This window comes from Malaclemys terrapin, chromosome 1 (genome assembly GCF_027887155.1).
Source record: "Malaclemys terrapin pileata isolate rMalTer1 chromosome 1, rMalTer1.hap1, whole genome shotgun sequence".
NCBI classification, from domain to species: Eukaryota; Metazoa; Chordata; order Testudines; family Emydidae; genus Malaclemys; species Malaclemys terrapin.
Window position 1 is genome coordinate 162,377,536 of NC_071505.1, and position 27,644 is coordinate 162,405,179.

General features: G+C 42.3%; 1 protein-coding gene across 5 annotated transcripts; it reads left to right on the forward strand.

Moving 5' to 3' along the window:
• Positions 1-222: 222 nt before the first annotated feature.
• Positions 223-21,881, forward strand: CD200 (CD200 molecule). 5 transcript variants are annotated; one of them, XM_054045865.1, is made up of 8 exons: positions 223-1,758; positions 2,762-3,001; positions 4,855-4,990; positions 5,584-5,684; positions 10,698-11,033; positions 19,214-19,519; positions 20,050-20,183; positions 21,494-21,881. In XM_054045865.1, the coding sequence occupies exons 4-8, from the start codon at positions 5,660-5,662 to the stop codon at positions 21,596-21,598; spliced, it is 906 nt and encodes a 301-aa protein (XP_053901840.1). In that variant the 5' UTR covers positions 223-1,758; positions 2,762-3,001; positions 4,855-4,990; positions 5,584-5,659; the 3' UTR covers positions 21,599-21,881. The 5 variants fall into 5 exon arrangements, with proteins under 5 accessions (XP_053901840.1, XP_053901832.1, XP_053901848.1 ...); XM_054045857.1 differs by having other exon boundaries at positions 4,855-4,933; XM_054045873.1 differs by having other exon boundaries at positions 4,858-4,933.
• Positions 21,882-27,644: the final 5,763 nt, after the last annotated feature.

Sequence of the window (27,644 nt, forward strand, 5' to 3'; positions counted from 1 at the left end):
TTTTCTGATTGAATGCTTCTTGAAAGCACGTGTGTAAAATTTTTGAGTGCCTAAGTCCCATTTTCAAAAGTGATTTAGGCACTTATGTGCCTAAGTAAGCATTGAAAGTCAATAGGGTTTCAGTTTTTAAGTGCCTAAGTCATTTTTGAAGATGGCGCTCTTAAAAATTTTATCCTGTTTTTAACGCTGGAGTTAGACAGGTGTAGTACGGTTATCATTTCTTCCAGTCCTCTCATTATTCAGGCTAGGTCTACACTACCCGCCTGAATCGGCGGGTAGAAATCGACCTCTCAGGGATCGATTTATTGCGTCCCGTTGTTACGCGACAATCGATCCCCGAATCGGCGCTCTTACTCCACCAGCGGAGGTGGGAGTAAGCGCCGTCGACAGAAAGCCGCAGAAGTCGATTTTGCCGCTGTCCTCACAGCGGGGTAAGTCGGCTGCGATACGTCGAATTCAGCTACGCTATTCACGTAGCTGAATTTGCGTATCTTAAATCGACTCCCCCCTGTAGTGTAGATGTACCCTCAGAGTAGTAACCAAGTGCTTTGTCCAAAAGGTTGAATTTTGGTTTGTAGATTTTGATGGCAATAACAAAGGAGCTCATTTGGCTTTCCTAAGGCATAAGCTGACCCTGAGCCATCAGCCATCAGAGCATTCTGAGGTAATCTATTTTTGATCCACTAAAACCACAGGTAAAAAACCACCATGCAAAGCCTTTTTCCTCTTAAAAACTGCTTCTGTCAGTTCATGCCAACATATGTATCACAGAGGAAACCACACGTCTGCCCCCTACATCTTGTTTTCTGATAGCACCTGCCACCTTCTGTGTGGCATATGAAAACAAAGAACAAGAAGCCTGGCTAAAAAGATAATAGCCATTGTGGTAAATGGGAATGGCTTTGAGGAAGTTCATGTCTGAGAATCGACTTCTAACATTTAGAAGACTGGCATATCCCAGCCTGTGACCCTGATAAATGGCTAAGTTCAGAAAATGCAAATTGTGGACAGTGGCTAGCAAGGCCAGAATAGTGAAATGCAGTGTATTGCCAAGTACAATGGAAGTCCTAAAATGCCCCAATGCAGTGTAGTTTGCAGACAGTAGTTCTCATAGGGCAAACCTCTCTTTGTTAAGTTAAAAATAATTACTTCCATGAAGAAGATTCCACTGTCTCCAAAAGTTATTTGGGTGACTGAATGCACTGCTAGATTGACACCGTACACACCATTGTAATAATGTTTTGAATAAAATATATCTTGTGAGGTATCTTTTGAAAACTAATAACTCACTGGTCAATAATCTGATGAAATGTGTGTAGCAACATTATATGTAAAGTTATGAATTCCCCCTGAGTAATGTTGGTAGCACATGTTCAAATCTACGAAGCCCCAATTAGGTAGGACTGGTCAAGCAGGTCTTAAACAAAGGAATGTGTGTGTACCCCAATTTACGTACAACTGGCAAACAAGGTCCTTGAAACAGCAAGAGGGAACAAGGCAAAACTGCATTTTAGCAAACAGCATGAAACCTCTTTCATGATGAGACACCCCACACACCGCATGTCTCCATGCTTTATCTAAGGGGTAACCCTCAGGAAAATGCATCTTAAAGGGTGACAGAACTATACAAGTGAGGGGGCAAAACCACCCCATGTTATATCTCCCTGTCCATTTCTCTCTCTTTTCCACCTAAGAAGACAAAAGACACAGACTATGGACGTTGGGAGCAAATCCTGCCCTGAAACTTGCTCAGCAATGGTAAGAATGTTACCTTGAACCAAGTCTAGTTTGTGAAGTTTAGAAAGTGTTTCATCTCTTGTAACCATTTCTGACTTTAACACTTTAATACTTGTACTCACTTAAAATCTATCTCTTTATAATGAGCTTGTTTTATTCTTTAATTAAATAAGAATTATCCAGTGTTGTCTTTAAACCAAATGGTGTGAGTAGCAGACTGTTGTATGTTGATCCCCTTAGAGGGGCAATGGACCTAATGTATCTGAACTGCCCAGGAGAGGGCTGGACATTGCAGAACACACATTCCGGGAGGAAAATCGGGACTGGGAGTGTGTTGGGGACACCATGCAAGTAGCAACCAAGGCTATTGGAAACCAGAGTATGGCTGGTGTTTGGTAACCGGCTGCTGGGGTCAGAGTTGCTGGACCAGGGCTGTGGCTGTATATAGCATGTGGCCTGCACGCTGCTTGTCTGTCTATGAGCGGCCCAGGTGGCAGCTACTGCAGCAAAGCATTGTGAGGCACTGCAGGTTGCCGGCAGGGGTGAAATAGCCCCTCGCTGGTCTGGATTGCACCCCGGAATGTCATAGGGTGACTATTTCTACTTTTATTGAATGAAATCTGTATCTCTATAGTACTGTGGGGAACAGCCCCTTGAGAGAGTTTTCTTGGTGGTACCATAGCTACAGATATCCTATGGAACAGGGGCACGTTGGGATGTGATAAATTCTAGAGTTCATCTGCCAGAGCTAGAAGAGGAACATCTAAGACCCTTTCCCACCTCTTTGTGACATCAGCTGGGAATTTTGGCTCTGAATGGGCATCAAACTTTTTAGAAACCATTACCCCCCATTCCCTCCCCGGCAGAACTGGACCTGCAACTTGTTGCTGCTAGACATACATCTACTAGGCATGCCCTATGAGAAATGAGGTGATTTTAAATGGAGTACTTCTCTGACTTGATATACTCAAGGGATCCCAAGAATCTTAAACAGCCAGTGTAACATCTTTTCTTCTGTTTGCAGAGCTGGATAGGAGACAGGACTGAGACTCAAGAGCTGGGTTTTCATAAATTTTTAAGGTTCGAAGGGACCATTGTGATCATCTAGTCTGACCTCTTTTCCTGGCTCTGCAACTGAATTGTGTGACCCCAGACCAGTCATTGAACTGTGCCTCATTTTCCCCATCTGTAAAATGGAGTGATACTTACCAAGTCAGTGAAGTGCTTTGAGAGCTACAGATGAAGAGCTTTATATTATAATGAGGTAATTTCCTGTCTTTAAAGATATTGAGTATAATTTTACTTGGCCTTGATTAGCAGATCACCTCAGTTAAGCAACAGATTTCTGATGGCCCCTTTAAGTGATCGACAGGTTCGGTCTTGAGTACCATTTGTCCCTGTTTAGTTCCTACATTTCACAAAATATCTATCAGCTTTAGCCCTTCTCCTCAATCTCCTACGCCAATCTTTGAACATAAATGGATATTGAACCTACCTCTTTTTTGGTAGGCAGTTCCCCATCCTTTCAAAGAATCTCAGCAGCTCTGGAAAGCAGGTAGTTTCTTCTTTTGGATTCCTGTTTTAGTTGTTTTTCTACCTGGAGTTTTGTGAATCAAAAACCTAACAGGCAGGTGGACTCAGTATCTGACACCATCTGCACGCGCACCCAAATTCAACATACCAAATCTCCACTGCAGATAATCTCTCTTGACAAGTGGGGGTGTGGACAGGAAGACAGTGGGAGGAATTACTGCTGTCACTTCCTGAGATGCTGGAATGAGAGAGAAGCCAGTTTGTTCCTCATGGCCTCTACCTCAAACAAGGAGAAGTTGAGTTGTTACTGGGATGTGAAAGTAAAACATCGCTGCTGGGTTTCTTACCAAGCAGACAGAAACCACAGTCTCTGGTTAACCAGCTTTTCTTAGAAACGGAGCGACAAAAGTTAGTTTAAATAATAATAAAAAAAAGGCAACAAAAACCAAAACCCAACATCAATACTGAATCTTGGATATATTTCATTTTTGTTTTCTTTTTATGATTCCGTTAGGACAGCAGCACAAAAACTCTCCTTGCTTTTATTTGCTTAGAGCCAATGGAGTTACAAGAAAGAATGAGACCTCTGAAGAATGGAGGAACCTGAAACAAAATCTGTCCGAGGGGAGAATTCAGGGACCCAGTGCTTCTTAAATAAGCCATTATTACATAGATATATTGTTGGGGGGGGGGGAAGGGGAGGTACGCTGATAAGACACCAATGGTGATGCAATAGGCATGAAGCACTGCGGCAAGGTCACCTGAAATGCAGGTCTAACTAGCAGGCAGTGGTTAACCAAAGAACTGACTTTGTCTAGAGATGATTTCACAGCACAGCCTGCAGGGTGCACACTTGTGGCTTTACAGGTGGACATGTTGCGTTGTGAGAGGTGTGGCAGCTAAGCAACTTCTCTCTTTGTCTTTATTTACGTTACACTTGCTAACTGTGTGTTAACACCTGTTAATTAAGACTGTAAATTGTAGCCTACTGTGACAGAGGGTTGTCACAGTTCACGCTCCCTGGTAGCATGGCATGGTTCTACAGGCACCCACCCCTCCATTCCCTCCAGATCCTTGCAATAATAGTTCAGTTCCTCCTTGTGGGATTTTATTTATTACGCCTTTCCAAAATACAGACACTTCGGTCTCCTTATCCTGGTCATGCTGTAGGTCTCCAAATCCCAGCATGGATTTAGAGGGATTACTATGATACTACAGGTGCTTGCACACATTGGGTCTACCAACAATTAAGCATGACATCAAGGACCTTCATTTGGATACAGGATTCTTCACTTCTTCCTGTCCCAAGCTGTTGTATGGGTTTGCAGTTAAATGGATGTTGCACCTCGCTCTAGGAATGGCTGAAATTCTGTGGTGGATGAAGTGAGAGCCTTGTTTTGAGTCCAGGTTATTGGCAGCTCCTTGAAACAAGGCAATGAAAACCCATAACTCTCTGCTTCACGAAACATGTCTATGCTGTACGGGTACAAGAACTGAGCCTATAATGTATTTGAATGTGGCTATTTGTTCGGAGAACAGATTGTGATTTTTTCCTGAAGTTATTCATTCTACAATATTTTTCAGCAGTTTCATTCATGGCCTGGGTTGCTTCGATGGGATGGTTCACATGAATCCCACGGCATTGTTACTGTTCCAAGACTGGGTGAGAATAAGTCTGAAGTCTTCTGTTGAGTTACTTTGAACTGGAGAGAGAATCTAGGTCATTATTAAAAGGATTAGAATGTTTAACTGCATATTAAGTTAGGATAGCAATAAGAGTCAACATGTTGTTTCTCACATAGTGGCCACTGTCAAACCCTTAAAGCTTTGCCTTTGCCTAGTTAGTACCACAGTATTCCAATGAATTAGGCTTCTTTGTACCAGTATAAGGAATAGAGTAAATCAGTGTTGTAATAAAACAAACAAACAAAAACAGTCCAGCTACAATATCTATCCTTTACCATGATGTTGAATGGTTATTTTTATTCTCCCACAAAAGTTTATTTACTCTGGGTGAATAAAATTTTGTGAGGCACTGACGGCGGAAACTATGTATTTGGGTTGTTATTACTACTGCAAGTCAGGGGGTTCCAGCACCTATGCTTCCTGCAAATAACAATTCAAACTCTGAATGGTGACCTTGGCAGAGTTTTAACACATAATAAAATGAAGTTCCTGTTTTGATCACTGGATGGTGCAGTTCAACTGGAGAAGTGTCAGTTAAATATTATAATATTATAATTGTATAACACTACTAATTGAAGAAACTGCGTTAGCTAAGCCTGAAATGAATTTGGGCTTTTCTCTCTACAGAGCTGTATCCCATTAGTGAAAAATGTGGGAGCTAAGGCCAGACCTGATGTAAGTGCATGCAGATTCTTTGACGTCAATGGAGCTGTGCTGGCTTAACACAGGTATGAGAAATTCTGACGCCTTGAAACATTACAAGTTTGATATTTTGTCAACTACTGAATTCACCTGTTCAGAACTACAAGTTTTTCCTGTCACTTGGGATCAGTATCCCAATGTTTCATTCTGCAGCTAAAGCTATCTGAATTTCTAGCATCTGGAAAACTGTTCTTGTGAGATTTCCAGCACAGTCTTTCTTCAGTTTCAAGTACTTAATATTTTTTGTCGGGCCAGAAACACTGCACAGGGAGAACAGTTTCCTAGCAGGAATCAAGCAGCAGAATGGGCCACTGAAAATGATAAATGTAAAAAAAATAATAAACCACACTGTCAGGGTCTCCTTATTTAAAAAGAAAAAAGGAAGTATGAAGGCATGAAGTGATTCAGGTTTCATTTAAAGTGGCAATGAAATATAGAGAATATGGTTCCTTCTTAAATCCAGGCCAGATTACTTGTAGCAGTGTGATATGTTTGCTTTACAAAGACACCGTAGGGAGCATATTTAGGTATTCATAAAACAAGCAGCCTATTCAAACCCACAATAAAAATGTTTTTTCTAATCATATAGTAATACTGATACTTAACCCTTTACATTCTTTGAGCATTAATGAATTAATCCTCAGAGTGAGAGCTGAGAGAACAACAGGAAATGTTTTTGTGAACCTTTTTGAGAATTTGGAATAATATTTTGATTTGGGCCTGCTGTTTTTGTTTGCCTTTCACAAATATTTGTGCAACTCAAGGATTGTTTGAATATTCATACAAGGACCATAAATTTCAGGCCCGCATCTAAGATTTGCTTAATAAAAAAAACAATTTTTTGTGTGTGCCATACACTTCATAAAAGGTCATCCAGTCAGGAAACCGAAACCACACCATGGGATTCAGGTAACAATTGAAGTTTAAGAAGCAAATTCTGAATAGAGAGTAGCTGAGTGAACTCTCACTTCAGGCTGTTTGTGAGCAATCTACAGGCTACGATTTGCTGACTTAAGCTACGAAGAATTTGCATTATCAACAAATTAATACAAATAATTATCTGTTTACAGACAATTGACAGTGAGAATAGTGGACTAAACTAACCAAATGAAGAGAACTCTAAGTTCTACTCACAACATCCAATGATGTAGGTTTATTACTCCTGTTGCACAGATGAGGAAATTGAGGCACAGAGAGAATAAGAGACTTGTTTAACACCATCCGGAAAATCAGTGGCAGGCCTTGAATTAAAATTTGGGAGTACCTAGTTGCCAGCCATATGGTCAGTCTACTAGACCATGCTGCCTCTCTTAAGTTTTTACTATCTTTTATGTGTGTCCTGAACCATTAAAAATTAGAATAAGAACTATGGCCAGAATTGTCAAAAGGGCATGGGACCCACAATTACAAGCGTGTGAACCAAAAAATGAAAAAAAAAATCATTTTGAGTAAAATGAAACATTTTATTTTAATTGAAACCGAACATTTTGTTTGGCTTTTGAGTTTAATATTTATACAAAATTGCAATAAAAATCCTGAACAAAAAGTGGCATTTTCTTTTTGAAAATGTGAAAATGAAACATTTTGATTTTTTTCTGATTTATTTTTACTTAATTTAATTTAATTTTTTTTAACCAAAATTAGTCAGTCAATTTGACACAAATTTGCGAAATATTTTGGTCAACCCAAAACTGCATTTTTCAGCCAAGAAAATGTTTTGGACAAAAAAATTCACCCAGCTCTACCCACAATCTATACCACATTGTCAAGAGTTTGGCATCCACTGTGTTATGTTGAAATCTGTTGTATGAGCACTTAGGAAATTCTGGCTTTTTTCTTTAGGTGCCTGCGTGGGGGCAGAGCTCTTTTGAAAATCTGACCCTGAGCTTTTCTGAAAGTCTATTATTCTGTCTTCAGGATTTTTCAGAAAGTATTACACAGAGTTAAACTTCAGGGCTATTGTATATAAAACTCTGATAAGTAGGTGCCAGTAGTTGACTTTCAAAATTCAAAGAAACAGTGCCATACAATTTTGTAGTAAACAAATATAATGTACACAGAAAATGTTATAAACAGTATTTGGAATATTCACCAGTGTTCAGTATTCACCAGTTCTCTTAGACAGTGTTGCCAACTCTCATGACGATTTTGCGTGACTGGATTTTGGCAGGGGCTAGAGCCCATCTGACAATGACATGAGACACTCCAGACCCCAGGAGAATTTGAGCCATGCTGGGGAGCAAACCCCCTCTGAATGGCTGCCTGCCCTACTTGCCAGCTTCCTGGGCCAAAGCAACCAATCAGCAGCTACAGGCAGAGCACTCTTCCTCTCCTCAGCAACCTGACGCCATTCTCATGGGTGAGGGGGAGCAGAACAGCTCCTCTGTCTCCTCTCCCACTCTCTCCCCCCACCCCCGTGAGCAACAGGGATGGGATGGCGCCTCTGCTCCTCCCACCTTGTAACACCCGGCCTTTAAAGGGGAGTGAGAGACCCTGCTGTATCGCCCAGGCGTGGTAGGCTAGGGATGGGGGTGTGAAGAGCCTAGGAGGAGCAGAGGTGAGGCTGGGGACAGACCCGAACCAAAGACTGGAGAGACAGGATTGTGTGCTAGGCAGAAAACAGACAAATGTGGGGTTGAGCGCTTCTGCAGTGGGGGCCAAAATCACCTTAACCCAATAAATTTGAGGGAAGGGACAGCATTAATTTTCAAAGGGAGGGGAGGAGGAATTGGAATATCAATGGACAGGCCAAAAAACACAAGATCATCTTTTTTGAGTTTGGCAATACTTCCTGCAACACCCCTGCTATTCCCATTCACCTTAATCCTGATTTCCGACAAACCCTCTCTTTTGTCTTTTTAACTCTCACTCTGCTCTGTCCATACATCTCCTTCAAGATTGACACTATACTCGGCTATCCCAGCCCATGTTTCTCCTCTGTAGACACTCATGTAGAATTATGGAGTGTTGGGACCGTGTTGGAGACCTTCAGAATAATATTCCTTGTTATCAACCGGCAGATTGAAAATTAGATCCCCCAACATGCATCTGCTCATGTGACATCTAAGCTTTCCCTTTCCCAATATCCCATCTTTTGGTTCTCCTTTATTTGTAGCCAGATGAACACACATACACAACTGCATTTACCTTTAAATTTCCATGAGTGCAGATGAAAAATCATCCATATTAGCTGCCAATACTTGTTTTTCTGAATTACAAAGCAGCAGTAGTCATCCATCTATCCAGGTTTCAGTGGGAATTTCTCATAACTGCTCTGCAGAAGGAAATGTATTGGTATCGCAGGGGGAAGAGTCTAATTATATAACTTACAGTAGATGACGATTTGGCCTGTCCCTAAAGGGAGTAGTGTATAAAAAGGGAAGTTCAGAACTGAATGCCTTTTGTTGCCTGCTCATCTGGTTGATCTCACAGCTGAGATGATATTCACATGCATTTTCTTCTCTTGGATCTGGGCGATGGCAGCAGGTAAATTTTCTATTCTTTGGCTAAAATTGTATGTGAAACTTTGTTGACCAAACATCCTGCTAACCTGGTGATGTACAGCTCTTATAAGATCTTTGCAGAAGGCCTTGCTCCTCATTTACCACCCCCTGATTAACACCATCAATGATATAACACTTCTGGCCAGACACAGCTGTTTTGTACTTGGTGACATGACCTTGATAGAAGCTGAAATGAGCTTGATAATGCTTCCTCTACTGCCACTGCATTATTCATGTTTCTAATTTATGGATAGTGTCTTTAGTTTGATATAAAAGGAGTGTATCCATTAGCTCGAGGCATGTGTACATATTTATTTAAAAACTACAATAAAGCAAATGAGCCACCTAAACTGCGACTTGCTTTCAGTTTACGTTACGACAGAGATTTTTGGTTATGCAGTGTAAATGGATTCCTTCTGGTCAGGATGGGGTCGTCTGTAATGACTGACATACAGGCTACTTGATCCTTGCCACGCCGCCCTGTGTGAAGGAAATATAGCCACATCGTATTGTGGGACAACCTTCTACCTCTTCAAGAACACTATATGTAGTTTCTCATGCTGAAGCAGCAGTTAATGTATAAAACACTATTTTCAATGCGGTGCCTGTTGTTGCTGGCATCTTTCTTCACATGCTGGTGTACGGTCCACATACTGATGTAAACCAACCAAGTAATGTTAACTTCGGCTGTGTGAGAAAATTGGTGTTGAGTGAAAGATTAAGACTGGAAATCTCTCACTTGTCGCCTTAATGGCATTTCAACCTGCTTCTATTCATTTAAAGAGAAGGAGGACAATAATTTTTCATGGAGAGCTTCTCTCCCATGATTCTCTGGCTTAGAGAGACAGGTTTTCATGGGCATGTCCCCTTCTAGCTGATAAGTCACCAATACTGATTCTCAGAATATTTTATTCTATGAGCCACCAGAAAGGGCTCTGAAGGTAGCTAGTGGTCCATGGACTGTGGTTGGAAAATAAGTTATAATTGAAGCATTCACTCTAAACTTCAGTCTGACTTGACCTAACCTTTCTGGTCTCTGATAGATGTGTATGTAGGGGATGACAAAATGTGTGTTAAAGGCAAGGTGGGGGGCTAGGGCTTTATTAATTCCCTTTCAATTGGACAGATGTCCATAGGGTCCAGAAATCATTAGTATAGTGGAGCTGCTCATTAGCTTAAGAGTAAGTGTTGTGTGAGTATTTAATATAGACCGAGCAGACAAATGTCTTCATCAGAAATAACATAATTGCCCTTGTTCTTTTGATCTGAACTGGCTTTCTTGCTGGAAACTTTAGCAGACAGGCCAAGGATTGAATGGGCTGGAAGAGTTGCTTTATTCGTCATGGTGAAGTTTAATGTCCCAGTGTGATTCACAGGGAATCTCTTTATGGAAGGTCTGAAGGCAAAGCATGCTAAGAATTCTCACTCAGAAGTTGCAGAGGGGTGTTGCCTTGGTAAATAATGGAATCTCTGTTTAGAATGTGCCATGAGTGGATGAAAGGGAATCTCAAAATTATGTGTCTGGTCTGCCCACAGGCTCAGTGCAGGTAGTTCATAGGAAGGTCCAATCGTCCAAGACCGGAGAAAATGTTACTTTCAAATGCCAGCTTGTCATGGATCATGAAGTGCTGCAAGTCACCTGGCAGAAGGAGAGTGGAGAGGGCAAAGGCAACATAGCAACCTACAGCAGGATTAACGGCCACAGAGTCCTGGGTAACTATAGCAGCCGTGTGAACTTCACCCAGAGCGAACTGACAGTCTCTGCCATTACTGTTCATGCAGTCACCCTGCAGGATGAAGGCTGTTATAAATGTATCTTCAACACGTTTCCCATGGGATCCATTACAGGCAGGACATGCCTCAAGGTTTACGGTAAGACCCTATCACAAAGCGGGGCTTTGACCTTTCAGAAAGTCCAGCCGTTTCCTAGTTTGTGATTGTCTTTAGTGGCAGCGCTGGTTAATCTCTTTCTTTCTCGGTGGGAAGGTGACCTAATTTTCCCTTCCTCATTGGTTTTTACCTCTAAGAGGGAAGCAGTGGTGAGCAGAACTGTGTGAATAATGGATTGTTTCAATTCGCTGGCAATTAAAAAATAAAAAACAAAAAACAAAACAGTTCGGGTCAAACCAATTTTTTTTTTTTGGCAAATTGTAAAGTAAAAACAACAGTTCATTTGGGGTCAAACAAAAAGTTTAGTTTTGACAACATGTAAATGTTTTGTTTAAAATTTGACCATTTTAAAATGTGTTTGATTGCTTTTACTAAAACAAAAGGTAATGTTGACACAGTCATTTTGAACTGAAAAACCAGGTTTTGTTTAGAAAGTCAAAACAAAAGATTCAGATTTTTAAAGGTGGTTTTTGTTCATTTGTTTGTTGTTTTTTTGTTTTTTACTGAAACACTTCTGGAAAACTGAAGGAAGAAAAAATGTGGAGGAGTAGAAGGGGCTGGGAAGAAAGGCTTTCATCTTTCTGGGAAGGAAACAAGTGGACCCATGACTAATTCCTAAACCTAAAGAGACAAATTATGGGAAGAAATCAATTTTAATGTTAGGTAGAAGGGAGGGAAATGTGCTTTTAAAATTACTGGCTTGTTTGCTACAGGAGACCATTAATTATGCACAAATATCTTTTCTATTTATCTTGTAAACTCAGGAATGGAGGCCCTGCCCATCCAAGTCCTTTCTCCTACCATTCAAACCAGGGCGGATTTTCTTCAGAGCACTCAACCCTATATTCTATGTTGCTCTGATCTGCCTGTTAGCAAACTTCTCCTTTTGAAAAGTATTTATTTTCTGTTAATGCACGTGCTCTCAGGAGCATTTGTTTCTGTGGTTTCGGTCATAATGTATACAGTGAAACCTCACCATTGTTCACTTCTCTAATTGACAAACATCAGTGTTTGGAGTTTCTGAGCAGTATCTGGTGGTTTTGAACAAAAATCTACTGGCTGAATGTTGTTGTTTGGTCTCATATGAGCGAGATGTCTTTGTTTTTAACATGATACTACTACTTTTACATAAACGGTGAAGGGTTGTTATGAATAAATTAAACAATACTGGTTAAAATGGATGATGGTGGGTCTTGCCATATGGAATGAGACTAATAGCCCTTCCATGGTAGCTGGTAGCAGATTCTTCAGAAGAAGGTATAAAATCCATATATGCAACAATTGCATCATAATATGCGTTTGGGTTAGGAGAAATCTCCCCACAAGCACTTAGTGGTTGGTTTGTGAACCATGAGAGTTGATATCCCTTTAAAATCTTAATTTTATTATTGTGTAACTGAGGAAACTTTTATATCAGGAAGTGACCAGAGATGTCTTCATTATGTGGGTGCCAAATGCTAATTATAGTTTGGGGATAATTACATTCTTACTGGAATCCCATGTTTCCTTTTCCCCACACTAACTAAAAGCTAAGGTTTTTGTACTGTGTGAGAGAAACCAGGGCCGGCTCCAAGTTTTCTGCTGTCCCAAGCAGCAAAAAAAAAAAAAGCTGGGGCAGTGCAATCGCGCCGCTTCACTCTTCGGCGGCAGTTCGGCAGCGGGTCCTTCACTCCCTCTCTTCCTCTTCGGCGGCACTTCAGCACTTAGCGGAAGAGTGGGACTGAGGGACTCGCCAACAAATTCCTGCCGAAGATCCGGACATGCGGCCCCAATAGCAGGCAGAGTGCCGCCCCTTTGTATTGGCCGCCCCAAGCACCTGCTTCTTTAGCTGGTGCCTGGAGCCGGCCCTGAGAGACACAGGCCGTGGCTACACTCAAAACTTCAAAGCGCTGCTGCGGGAGCGCGCCTGCGACAGCGCTTTGAAGTGCTAGTGTGGTCGCGCGCCAGTGCTGGGAGAGAGCTCTCCCAGCGCTGCAGGTACTCCACCTCCACTAGGGGATTAGCTGGGGCACTGTTTACACTGGTGCTTTCCAGTGCTGTAACTTGCTGTGCTCAGGGGGGTGTTTGTTCACTCCCCTGAGCGAGAAAGTTGCAGCGCTGTAAAGCGCCAGCATAGCCAAGCCCACAGTCTGAGGGCCAGAGGTCGCACTCAAGTACAGGAAAGGCAAATTCTGCTCCCATGGAAATGATGGCTTTAATGATTGAAATATAATGGGTGGAACTGCTGAATCAGATCCCAGATGCATTAACTTGGCTCTTTGTTCTCTAGCAAATGGATTGAATTCTGTAAAGTTTGCTGCATGTGGGTCTTTCCGATGAAACTGTAAAAGCCCAGGTCCTGACTGACATGTGGGTGTTAAGATGTGGGTGTTAAGATCCCAAGGCGTTCTTGATAAGAGCAGGGATTTGTCCTGATACTGGTGACCAAAATTCTTTCTCTCCTCACACTCCTGTATGTAAACCTTACAGTTATCATCATCTGCTACAGAAAGAGCTGCATTTCTGAGGAGCTTTTTGTATCCAATAGAGTTTAAAAAGTACTTAGGGATCCCGTAGGGTGAGATAACAACTTCTAATTTAAAAAAATAGCAGTAGGGATTGTGTTATCCTGGTTGGTGGGACTTCACCCTCACAGAGTAAATATTGTTCTACATCACTCACTTGCCTCCCTGTGAAGGAAGAGGGGTTTGAGGCTAAAACAGCAGGTGACTGTATTAAAAAAGATGTTGGAAAAAACTCTAGTTATGTTCATAGGGCCACTGATTTAGGGCTGGCAAATACTGGCTATTGTCCATGCAGTTTACAAGAACACTTAATAATTCCAGACAGGAACAGGCCAGGGAGTGGTTTGTTTTAAATGTTTAAACTTTCTAGGTGCTCCAATAGGACTGTAAGACGTCTCCTTATCAGGGATGTTAGTTATTGATGGACCATACACACAAGAATCTTATCATTGTTTAATACATAAGGCAAACGTACCTTTTCTGAAATATATAAAATAAGATTTAGCATTTGGATGGATTCCAGATCATATCCTAAGATCTTTTCCCCTTGTTTCATATCCAGTGCTATCCTCAAAAAATATTTTGCGCACTCTTTCCAAATAGATTACAAATCGTTTTCCCCAGCACAGGCACCTCATTTTGCATAATTCATTTGTCTTTGTCTCAAAGCTACTTAAAACCCTGATTTATGTATTTATTCTTATTGCTATTAATTGGGGGTTAACATGTTTAAAAAGGTATGTGTGGGGGGGAGAGTATTCCTACTCTCTAGGGACATGATATGAGAATGGTTCCAAAGGCTTTCTGAAACCCTCAGTCACTCACAGCAAGGTGCAAATCAATTTATGGAGATCCCAGCTTGAACTGAAATTGTCAGTTTACTTGTCCTGGAGGGGTTGGTGGGGATTACAAGGGAGTTTACCTTCTAGTGATTACCCGGCAGTTATGACCTTTATATTTCATATATGCGTTATTTCCCGTGTTGCCACCGTAAGTTCTTTCTACCTGTTTAAGGGAAGTGAAGTCAAATCAGGTGGTGTATACCATACATGCAGGAAGCATAGATATGGGGGAATGGATAGGTTTTCAGGTGGGAATTTCAAAGCTGCCTTGCTAAAACAGGAGGGAGAAACTTGTGAAAATGGTAGTGTGTAGGAGACACTTCCTTAGTTTAAAAAACGTCCAAGCATCCCCTCCAACATGTTTTTTATTACATGATCTCTTTCAGAATTAAAGATCTACAAAATATTACTAAAGAAGAGTAAATAGAAGTTGCTGAAGATTAAATCTGAGGGAGAGAAACAATTGTTAACTAGTGGCTAGTTTAGGGAGAATCAAGATTGGCCAGTTTACAGAATCCTTTAGGAATTTGTTCCCATGTATCTAGATATGTTATAAATAGCTTACACATAGCTGGCACCAGTCCTCTGAAGGTCTCAAAGCACAGTGGATAAGTACTATCCCTATTTCATAGATGAAGAAAGTGAGGTGCAAAGAAATTGAGTTACTTGCCAAAGGCCATGCAGTGAGTTAATGGCAGAGGCACTCCCAATTCCTGTCTACAGCCACTAGATACAATTGTAAGCCCTAAAATAAGACCCAGTCCTGCTCTCATTTGAAGTCAGTTGCAAATCTTCCACTGACTTCAGTGGGATCAGGGACAAGCCCTTAGAGTAGATCGTATTCTTTATATCTGAGTGTCCTTTTTATTATTTAATAATAGACAAAAAAATTAAATATAACCAAGTTATTAAGTGTTAGTAAAGATGAATGAAACATTTTTCATCCTCTGTATATTGGAGTTGGAGAGCTAATTAGGCAGAGAATTGGTGAGATCAGCTGTATAGGTCTTCTGTAATGATCACTCTTTGTTCTAATATGGGTAGGCAGAGGACGGTCTAGTCAGAATTGGAAGGAAATGAGATTTGGGACAATAGTTCTATTCCATGCTGCCATTTACTCATATGTCTACACAAGAAAAAAGTACCCGTGGCGGCGAGTCTCCGAGCCTGGCTCTACAGACTCAAGTTCACGCTATGGCACTAAAACTGGCCGTGTAGACTTCCCTTCCCCTTCCTGGTGCGCCAGAGCTCGAGCTCCAGCCTGAGCCGTAATGCCTAGGCAGCTATTTGTAGCGCCGTAGTGCGAGTCTGAGTCCACAGCCTGAGGCTGTGAAACTTGCTGCCACCTTATTTTGCTGCTGTGTAGATGTATGTGACTTTAGGCAAGCTCCGATACCTCTGTGCCTCAGCGACTGCTCTGTGAGCTGAAGACAGTCACGCCTACCTGACTTGGTAAAATGATTTGAAATGGGAGGTGCCATATAAGTGCCATGTATTCTTATACATTCTTGTAAATGATTCTTTGCTTATGCTCCACTAAAGCCCTCCCAGTGGAACGTTGCAGGAAACATTGGCCCTTGTGATCTGTGTAGGCTTTGCTTCACTGTTTCTGGATGTCACAATCCAGTATTTGAAGCCGATGCAGTGGGCGGAGGTAGTCAAAAGCTGTTATTTTTACGTACCCTGTGAAAAAAAGAAGAAGTTCAAAGAGTTATTTGATAACCGAAACAGAATGCTCTTTGTGAGACTGAGCCCTTCGATTTCCAGACTTACATGGGAGACTTTGAGAAGTTCCAGCTGAAATCCCCATTGGCTCTGACCCTGCAGTTTTAAGAAAAACACTATTGTAATTTATCAGCACTATCAGTTGGGTAATGTGACAGTCCCTCTCTTGATCAGTGATGCGGGGAAGTGAGAAGCTGATGGTGAAGTCTCATGAGCAAGCACAACCACAGTAAACAAATTAAGTATGACTTGGAAAAACTACTTATGCCATACAATCTAATGTACATGAAATTAATTGTAGGGATAGAGACATAAGATAAAAAATAGGATCAGCTTAGTGTTCCCCTCCAGAATGTCTCTGTCTCCAGCTCTGAGTATGGAGTGGCTGTAGCCTCTCCATTATTAAGGTTGCCATATGATGTCCTAGTTTTGCCCTCCTACCACTATGGCTTGGAAAATTCATCCAGTCTTGTCAGGTTCATATTGAATGGTACGGGTATCTGCAGGAGGCAATATAAAAAGCGGGGGAGGGATAGCTCAGTGGTTTGAGCATTGGCCTGCTAAACCCAGGGTTGTGAGTTCAATCCTTGAGGGGGCCACTTGGGGATCTGGGGCAAAATCAGTACTTGGTCCTGCTAGTGAAGGCAGGGGGCTGGACTCGATGACCTTTCAAGGTCCCTTCCAGTTCTAGGAGATGGGATATCTCCATTAATTAATATTAATATTAATTAATATTAAACTTGGCTGATCCCACACTTTCCTTTAAGTTACTGTCTTGTCTGTTCCATGAATATGAATTTTTAAGAATAATATCGTCATTTACCTGTGCAAGAGGAAGCAATGGTTTATAAAACACTCAGAAACCTGGGAATTTCCAAAAATAAAAATGTTTGTTTAAAAATTGGTACAGTTGCTAACGAAGACAATGAAGTTATCGATCACATCACTCACAAGCACAGCACTTCGAAGTTAGGTAATGAATAGTTCATCACAGCATAAAAGTTGCATTGCCCACAGCAGAACTCTTGGCTCTGACTCAAATTAAATTAGAGCTGCTGCGGCTGCAATTACATAATACTCTGGTCAAGATTTTCAAAAATAGGTGGCTATATTTGGGCTCCTAATCCCATATTTAGGCTCTAACCCTGCACAGATGCATCACTTACATGAGTGGTCGCACCAAATGTCATGGAACTATTCACATGGGGGTGAAGTTACGTGCCCGCATAAGCCTTGGCAGCATGGGGGAATCTGAATCAGTGAATTGGTTTTCACCAGTGCTGAGCACCTATCAGCTCCTGTTGAAGTTATTGGAAGCTGCTGCATGCTCACTCAGCACTGGTGAAAACCAAGCCCCTTAGGTTTCTAAATCCATATTTAGCCACCTAACTTCAGGAACCCATTTTTGTAAATCTTGTCCTTAATAATAATAATAATTAATAATCTCTAAATGTAAACACACCCTAAATGTCATGTAAAAGAAACGGGGGAAAAAATGTGCACATTAATGACATACACTGATCAGCTGCGGGTACATGACCACATAAATACGCAGTAAATGTTGTCATACATTGACTGGAAGTTGTCTGTGTGGGGAAGCTTGCACTACTTCTGTATAAACAGAGAACTTCAGTTGCAGGGCTGAGAGCCCCAGAATCTTTCATCTAGCAGTAATTCCCCTTAAAAAATTAAACAGAAAAGAAATAGAAATCTGGCTGAATGGAGCTGATCACTAATTTTAGAGCTATCTGATTTCTTACTTGCCAAGGACACCCCCTGCTGCTATTTACCAACTCTTTAGCACTATTGTTGAAATCTGATAATGATGTTATTGGGACTTGGTCTGTGACACCCATGTTTCTACTCTCCCTGCCTCTGATTTGGCTGCTTTCTTCTATGATGAATGTGGGAATTTTGCTAATATTTTTATTATTCCTATGCATGCTTCAGATTCCCTCTGTGGTTTGAATTGCTATGTACCGAGCACAAAGAGTTTACTTTTGAGGCAGCACAGAAGATATGAGATGTTGGGTCACCTAACTGTCTGGGGTGGTCATTTAAGGACAGGCTGAAACTGGCCCATATTAGTGGAGGATCCAGGAAAAAATGTGGATAGATAGAAGCTCTTACCCGTGAGACAGACAGACAGACAGACTGAGAGAGGGAGAGACAGAGCCAAGATGGCTTCTACAGCAGCTTGGCTGGTTAGAGCCCTGACACTGGCCAGTCTAAACTCTGTGTTGGCCTTTGCATCTCTGTACTAACTAACTATAGGACCTGGTAACGCTGTGTTCCAGTTGGCTAACAAACCCCACTCTGTTTCGGAAAGGCTGTCTGAGATCACTGCAAATACTAGCTGAGGTGCATTGATCCCAGAAGAGGACAAAAAGACTCCTCTTCAGAGACCATCTCAATTGGACTTGCGAAGCAGAGCTCATGGTGTGAAACAGGCGTGCTGGAGCCCAGAGGCTCAGGCTATGTCTACACTAGAAACGAGACAGTGGCACAGCTGGAGCAATGCAGCTATAGAGCTGTAGTGTACACACAATACAGTGACAGAAAGGGTTTTTCCTTCCCCGTAGTAAATCCGCTGCTCTGAAAGACTGTCTACACTGGGGCTTAGGTTAGTTTAACTATGTCTCTCGGAGGTGTGAATTTTTCACACACTGGAGCAATGGAGTTGGACTGACCTAACTTTCCTTGTGTGGACCAACCCTCAGCCTTGGAGCCATTGAGGCTGCGTGGGATACCCTTAAGGAAGAGTGGGATCCCCCTGGAAGTCTGACGCACTGAAGGGGTTTCTCTAAGGGATTGTTTAAAAGCTATGGCATAGCGCAGATCCTGTTCCTCCATGACTACTTCATTTTGGCATCATTGTCTGACGTTTTGAAAGTCCACGTGTCATATGCTGGGCCCTGTCAGGTTGAGACGACAGACAGCACTGAGCAGTAAAACCAAATGCCGTGCTTGTTCTCTTCAGTCAACACAGACATAGGTACCAAGTTCCTCTTTGCTGTAGCATGCTCACTAAGCTACCGTAGTGAGAGAGCTGCAAGTGTTATTAATGGGTTTTCCTTCTTGTGCTTAACAGCAATATCGGAGCCCAGACTGGAGGCCAAGCTTGTGTCCAGTCCGGACAGTGGTGAGGAGAAGGTGCTGGAAATAAGCTGCTCAGTAACAGGGAAACCAGCTCCAATGATCAGCTGGAACCTGTCCCATCGCCTTCAACAGGAGCCGGGACAGTATCTCATCAATCACTCAGACCAGACTGTGACTGTTATCAGCAATTTCACACATATCCCCTCCAGGATTCACTGGGAGAACCCAGCTGGCTGTGTGATCCAACATCCGCTCCTAAACCTGACGCTGACTCTGTCCAAGGATGGGCAGGTCCAGGGTGAGTGTGAGCTTGGTGTGGGGAAGAGGAAAAAGGAAGCTGTGTCCTCTGATACAGGAGGGAGAAGAGAAAGAGACAGTTCAAAGGAGGGGAGCCAAGGGCAGAGGAAAGGGAGGTGACCCCAGAAAAGCTGGAAGAGAATGATGGAACTCTTGGTGCAGGATGGAGAGAGGACAAGGATCTTTGGGGCAGCTGAGAGAAGTGGGGAGGTGGGTCTGGTACACATGGGAGAGAGAGAAGAGTTACTGGTGCTGACGCTCACCTAACACCAGGCCACAGAAATAAAATGGCCCCCATAAAAACCTTGGGCACAAACTGTTGTGTATATAAACAGTGCATGAGGCTCTGGTGAAAGGAATTTTGTTTGGAAGTGCCCCTCGTATATGCCGCTGCATGTGGCCTCTCTCCCTTCTCTGTCAGACCCCTGTACCCATAGCCTTTCCTTTTCCTTCTTTCCCTTGGAGAATGATGAAGGAGTATCTGACAGATAGTGGCAGCCCATGTTAAAGGCTTGCTGATTTTCTCTACAGGCCAATCAGCAACAGTCGATACTGTAACAATCTACGTATTGGTTGCTTTGATTCCCTTGGGGCTCTTGTTCATCTGCTTCTGCATCTTGAAGCGAAAACACCAAATGGATAGAAACAAAGCTGATCTATGTTGGGTGAGTCTTCCCAAAATACCTCTCCGGGGGCTAGTCTGTGCTCGTAAATACATCCATGGCTGCTACACACTGGACCCAGACTTTAAACATTGGGCTTGTTAATAGTTGTCAAACTGGCCTCTTAGTGTTTTGTGATTCCTGTTTAAAAATATGACAATGCAGCTGTAACACAATCAATCTCAGGCTTCATTCTTCGAAGGCACAGGGTTCTTCTGATCCTGATAGTATAGGTACCTGTAATACAGAGCAGAGAGAGACTCAGGGGTCTGCAGGGAACAGGGCTCAAACTAAAATGGCTCAAAAACAGTTTAACATGGCTGAACAACTTGATTAAATAGCCTAATAACTGTAAGCCACGTGGCCTAAGCCTTTTGGCTCCTTTACAGGGCTCTGTGTCCATGGCTTGGCCTAATGCAGAGTTAAACAACAAACTGAAACTGTGTTTCTGTAGCCACATATTCCTAATACTTTGAACCATTTTATATTCAGGCAATAAATGTTTTAGAACTATTGAAACCATAAACTTATAGTACACACCTGTAATGCAGAGCAGAAGGTGACTCAGAGATCTGTAAGAAATAGGGCTCAGATTAAAATAGCAGCCCCTGTACCCGAGCCAGGGTAGGGAGTATCTAGAAATTACCCCATCTATTAGTGTGCATGTGGCAGAGAGAGGTGTGGGGAGGTAGGTCCAAAAATTCAACCACTGTGCAAATTTCACTATCAATGGAAAATCATAGCACTTCCTTTTGTGCATGCCTTACACTGCTACTTAGTTATTGCCTATTACCATTCATTTTTATATCTAAGCATTTTGAAAAGGGAGGGTGAATATTACCTCCATTTTCAGGTAGGGAAACTGAGGCACAGAAAATGTTAAGTGACTTTCCAGAAATCATCCAGATCTGACTCCGTCCGTATCCACCCGTCTATGATGCCTATCTTGGTGGAAGTAGTGTTTTGAGAAACAAAAATGGAAATGGTTTAGTCTGATTTACAGTATGGTCCTTAAACAGTTTTCAGTACAAGATCAGGAGAACCACTGCTGGAAAATACCTTTAGCAACAGCTCAACATTGTAGAGAAAGCAGCACTGTGCAGAGAGGCTAAGATTAAAGATCATTTGTGGAGGCTGTACTGCTCTAATCTCTGGAGTCCCATTGGTGGAGCCATGCGAGAGAACCTTGTCCTCCATTTCTGATACAGGCAGATGCAGTCCATCAGCACACAAGGCAGTCAGCCTTTTCGCCTTACTCCAGCACTAAAATCATTCACTTTTTTTAAAAAAGCCATGTGTTTCTCTTCTGCCAGGTTCTTCCCTTATGCACCAAGGACATGAGGCATGGACAGTGCACAAAAAATGATAAACAAGGCCCTGACAAGCTTCCTCCCTTAAAAGCCCTCTTGGACAGATGAACGCCTGGTGTTGGAAGAATTTTACCGAACAGTGGTGAAATGAAAACAGTGCTGGGTTTGGATGTGTGAAACTGATGTCTAGCTGTACTTGTAACATCTCAGACTTCCACATGAATCACATTACGTGCAACTTGCCATGTTTTATACCAAAAAAAAAAAAAAAACCCACAAAATATTTTTATATCTATTTATGTTTGAATAAATGAGCCAATAACTGTAGTTGTATATAGAATGCAGTAGGTATTTATATGAGACTGTTAAATTATAGTTTTGTAGATCTGCACAATAAAATACAGTTTTGTATTTTCTGACATCTTTGTATTATGGGTATTTTTTGTTGTTGCTTCTAATGCCACGAGCCCCAAGGCTGTTTCTTTGAGGCCTGTGGGGCTGTGCTGGATTTTATGATGCTGGGAGTCTTGAATGATCTGCTAGAGGGAATAGACAGGAATTAACTTTGCAGTGCGTTCTCCTCTGAGAGGTGCTGCAAATACAGTGATAGACAAAGAACACTGAGAGGAACCAGCAAAGCAGCAGCCACTGGTGACCCCTATAACAAGCTTCTGTAAGACGTGGGGACTTGAACCTAAACGTTCTTGGAGGTAAAACCAGAGGCTGCAGCAGGGCCAGTAGCCACCCTGAGAGACTGGAGCCAGGAGCAGGCCCTAAGCCATGAACCGTCCGTCACGGGAAATCTGTTAACTGGCACTAATAGGATCTTGGGGCTTTTCCTCCCCTCATCCCTTCTCCATTCCCTGCAACTAACTTCCCTTTTTTCTGCAGTGTCCTGCTCTGACCACAATTGGTTTCTCCACGTGCCTTGACTCCCTTGCATCACAGTTGCAGGAAGGAGTTTGGTGTAGGGCATTGGGGGTAGATGATAAAGGGATATTTAGTCCAGCAGGGAGAGGAGGCCATGCTCCCAGTGTTCACTATGGGGACAGGACAAAGGAGGGGGAGGCACTGGAGAGTGGGGAAGGAACAAAGCTATGGCTGGGCCTTGAAGCAAGGGAACATGGGAAAAGAAAGGGCTGGTGCTTGAAGCTAGCCAGCATGTCAGCAGAATGAGTCTGGACAGAGGAGGGAAGTCAGAACAGGAGAGGATGTAAAGAGAGCACCCCCTGGGCAGCATCTGCAGGGGCTGTGTGTGGTGGTGCGGGAGGGAGGCGGGGGTTATGAATAGTGGGAGGGAGAGGAAGGGGAAGCTCAGGAGGCAGAGGCTGAAAGGGGGTCTGTTGTTGGAGTTGTGGGTAGCAGAAGGGAAAAGCTTAGAGAGCAGCTGGGTGTGGAGGAGGGGCTGACGCCCCCTTCTGAGCATGGAGGGTTCTAAAGAAGGGTAGAGGGGAGTAAGGTCAGTATGAGGCAGCAGGTTTCTGGGAGGCAGATGGAAAGGGGAAGATGGAAAAGCTGGGGCTGAGAGGGAAGATTGCTCAGTTGAGGGGGACAGGGAGGTTGGGGCTCCAGGAACTTTGTGAACACTGAACACATCTTTTGAGCAAAGGAGAAAACTGTCAGTTGGGTCTATGGAGCAAGTGTTTCTACAGCTGCCAGAGTGGTGTTTGAAGTTGCAAAGGGGATCATGGGAGGCTGGGATGGGAAGTGTCCAAAAGGCAATTGGAAGAGGAGGTTCTGGATAAGGCCATGTTGAGGTGGGTTTGGATGGGTTGTTGGATGGGTGGAAGGGGCAAAGTGCAATGGTGTGTGGACTGTCAATTTGCTCTGGTAAAAACCAATGACCAGTGCATTTAATTAATGATTTGTAGCCACATTCCTTTCCCTCCTTAATGATGCCCGGTGTTCTGGTAAAGCCTAAAATTACAACCAATGCAAAGCAGAATTTAAGTGGGGGAAGAGCAGAGTAAGGGGACAGATAAGGTACATGGGGGAGTGAATACAGGGTACAGGCAGCATTTATTATCCACTGTTCAAGTCAACTAGAACTGGTCAAAAATTTTCAGAGTAAACTTTTCTTTCTTGCCAAAAAATAGTATCTTGAGGTTAACTGATGCATTTTGTGAATTCGTGTCAAATTTACCAAATCTGTGATTGGAAAAGAAAAGTGAAAAAAATTGAAACATTTCATTTTGACATTTTTCTAAATGGAACATTTTGATTTCTCTTTTTTAAAATTTCACTTTAATTTTTGAAAAACACCTCAAACAAAATGTTTTGTTCAACCCAAAAGAATTTTTCCCCTTATTTTTGGCCAGAAAATAGGTTTTTGTTTTTTTTCGTTTTTGGGTGGATCCAAATTTTTTTTTTTTAATTTTTGTTTAGTCGCCAAATTGAAAAATCAGTTCTGCACGTGGTTCTAAAGTCAACTCGTACAACAAGAAGCCACTTCAGATTGGTAATTAGTGAATCATTTGTAAAAAGCACCAAATCCTATGTGTCGTTTACTGAAAATGCACATCCAGAAGGGAAACAAAAAAAATAGTAAGTAAGAAAAAGCCAGCAAGATGTTGGTGTGGGGACTGAAACTGGGCTCTGTGGGCTCTGGAATCTCCCCTTGCTTTGGGCGCCAGTAACAGGTGAGTGTAATCTGTGTTTCGCATCACTTTTGTTTCTCAGATACATGTTCTGAATGATTCAGTCCACACTAGAGCTGCAAACAAACAATTTGAAATGAAAGCGTGTGGAGGAGAGAATGAATAAATATAGTGTTGTCATACAATCCTTTATTAGTATCATTAAGGGTTAGTAATAGCGCAGCTTGGTAGTTGCTGGGGAAAGGAAACCAAAAAGATGCAGCTGGAAAACTCTCACAATTGGGGAATTTTTCATTTTTCTCCAGTCATAATTCTAAAGAATTTGAGAAAAAGAAAACTAATTTATCCAAAACTTCCCAGCACTTCCAGCTCAGATTCTCTGCGGAGTTGAGCTAATAGAAAAATAATCGAAGTTCTGGTGGACAGAAAAAGTTGGATGTGCTGGAGAGGATAGAGTCCAAATCCTGAAGTCCCTGCTCTCCATTGGAGCTCTGATTGAATAAGGACTGAGAAATGAACTGTGCATCCATTAGAAAGCCAGGACTGGTCTCTTTGACTCATAAATTAGTATTTTTAATAAAACAAGCTTCTATAAAAGTTAAGATGAATGGAAATATTTCCCCTTTTTAATCTTTTTCAGAAATAGAGAAGGTTTGGACTTGGACAATGAATGGGACAGGTGAAAGAGGAGACAAATAAGACAAGTTGATAGATAAAATATTTAATGGTACAAAAGGCAAATCAGGTGCTCCCATCAAATGGTACAGAAAGGGTAAAGCAGGTGTTCCAGTTTACCCTCTCATAATACAAGAGCAAGAGGCCATGCAATAAAATTGAAAGGCAGCTAATTTAAAACTGATAAAAGGAAACTTTCAACGTGTTGGTAGAATTTTACTGGCATGAGATTTCAGGGAGGCCAAGACTTTTGCAGAATTCAAAGGATAGGGTGTTTATGAGAATAACTAGAATGTCTGTAGTTATATAGTATTTTTAAAAATGTGTGAAATGCAGGGGTGTGCCTAAGCGTGGACGGGAAGCAATATTCATCTTAAAAAAAAATTATTTCTCCTCTGGTCACTGCTCTGACATGCCCCTCCAAAAGTGGTTAAAGTCAAATTCCTGCACATAGCACTGAAATGGATAAAAGCCTTCCTGTGTCAGGGTACAAGCCAATATCTAACAGAGGGTGTAAGGAAGAAACCTCCGTTATAGGCAGATAATTAAATAGTTGGGGTTTCTTGAATCTGACATGTAAGTATCTGATGCTGGCCTCTGTCATTCTATTGATGACTATGATTGATGACTGAGCTGGAATTGCATTATTTATATAACTAAGGAGGTCAGGATTTTTGTTTTTTGTTTTTAAGAAACAGTCCCCTGCAATGTTAGCAACCCAAATTTCGCAACTTTTTGGCTAGTGCGTGAGAGCTGGAAAGTAAAACTGACTGGAAACAGAAGTGATACAGTCCAAACTATTTTTGTGATTTGAGGTGATTGTCATGCAAAAAGCAAACTACATAAATGGTGGAAAGCATGAGATTTTCAAAATCTATTCCATTGTAATAATGTAAGGGTGCATCTACACACAGCCACAGCTGGTCTGGGTTAGCCAACTCGGGCTCGGGCTGCAGGGCTAAAAATTGCTGTGTAGACTTTCGGTCTAAGGCTGGAGCCCTAGCTCTGGTACACTCCTTGCAGGGTCCCAGAGCTCTGGCTCTAGCCTGAGACCAAACATTGACACAGCAATTTTTCATCACGCAGCCCAAGCCCAAGTCATCTGAGCCAGGTCAGACGCAGGTGTTTTTTTTTTTTTTTTTTTTTTTTGTATCCCCATGTAGACATACCCCTAGGTGCTGGCATCTTTAAAGAACCGTATTTAAAAATATGATTTTTAACCAGTGTCCCTTCAATGAATTAAAATCCCAGTCCCTCATTGGGGATGATGGGAAGAGGCAGTGTAGTCCAGCATTACCTGTGGTTCCAATAGCTGCTGAGCTGACCAGAGCAAGGATTAAAAAAGAGATTCTCAGCTATACTGAGGGCAGCTTCAGCCTGGTTAATGAGTCGTCCTTAACAGGGAAAAGGTTCCAAAGGAAGAAAGTCTCTTTTGGGCTGCAGATGCATGACTCTCCGGTCAGTCTGAGAGTTCTAACTCTCTGGTCACAGTCTGAGAATCTGAGAGTTCTATGAGTGGTTCTCATACTCTGGTTTGTTGTCATGGCATCTAGGCAGTTTTTGGTGATTTGGGCATCTGTTATAGACGGAAGGAAACATGGATAAGTTAGCACAGCTTTCTCCAGTAGAGATCACTGATGCATAGAAGGGGAAAAGCAGGCGCTCCCATTTGAAAGGGAATGCCTTGGCAGGGAGGGAAATGCTGTGGGGAGAACAGGACTGAGCAAGGGAAAGGAGGAAAAGATGATTAACTGGCAAGGTGGTGCATTCGCATGATCAGAAGGGGGGAAGGGACCAGGCCAGGTGGAGGAGGAGATGCAAAGCACTTTTCAGAACTTAGACAGCTAAAGTTATCTAAATACTCCCCTTCCTCCCACACCTTATTCTTTTACCAAATAAGAAGCAGTCATATGGAAGATGGGGGTGGGGTGTGATATATGGGACAGAAGGTGATTCCTGTGATCAGGAATAGGAAACGAGGTGACCAGGAGTCAGTCACTCTATGAAGGGCTCCAGCTCAAATTTTACCTTGAGTCTTGCTACATCTCATGTGTCTCTTAAAGCCCCAGCTTCCAGATCCATATGATTGCATGAAAGTTTTATTATTAGTTTTATTATTTTTCAGGTTGCAGCCTTTGGTGTCGTGGAGAAAGGCTTTAAAAAATTAACTCAAATGCACCCGGACAGCTCAAACCTAAGAAAGCAAATTAAAAATCTGATTTTTAGCCATTCTCGTGACTGACTTCTTAAATACTCGAGGTTGGGAATACTGTTAGGAAAAAGTTGTAGAACTCAGTAGTCTTGACCTGCTTTTGCAATCCCAACGTAGAGCTCAAAGGTGCTTAGGGAGCTCTCCCTGCCTGAAGATCCCTTTCTAACTTTACCTCTTAATTCACTGCTTGATGTCCAGGTTGGGCTTTCTGGGAAGAATTTTCATTTTGTGACCTCTAGGCTTATTGCAACTTCTGAGCACCTCTTTGTGAGCCTCTTCCACAGCATTCAGCACTGTCACACCTGCTGCCATCTTGTGCCTGCATAGAGTCATTACAACTTGCTTACTTCTGACCACACAGACTGAGGTGTCTGTATCCCAAATAGGATTAGGGTTTAGGAACAGGCAGTCTAGGTGTAAATTCCAGAAGATTCTCCATTGCGCCTATTACTTTGGCAATAGAGCTTCCCCTCATGCTGTGCTGATTCTTATTTCCTGTCGTGGTTACAGGACTAGTTGCTCATCTCTTGTCTCTCTGAGTGCACCCAGCCCAGGTCTTGGGCCTTTTGCCCTCACCTGTCTTGGGGTGGAATCTTGCAATTCTCTGTGTTTTAGACCAAGGTCTAGGTCAGGCTACTCTCATATAAACCAAGTGCTTATCACCCAGCAG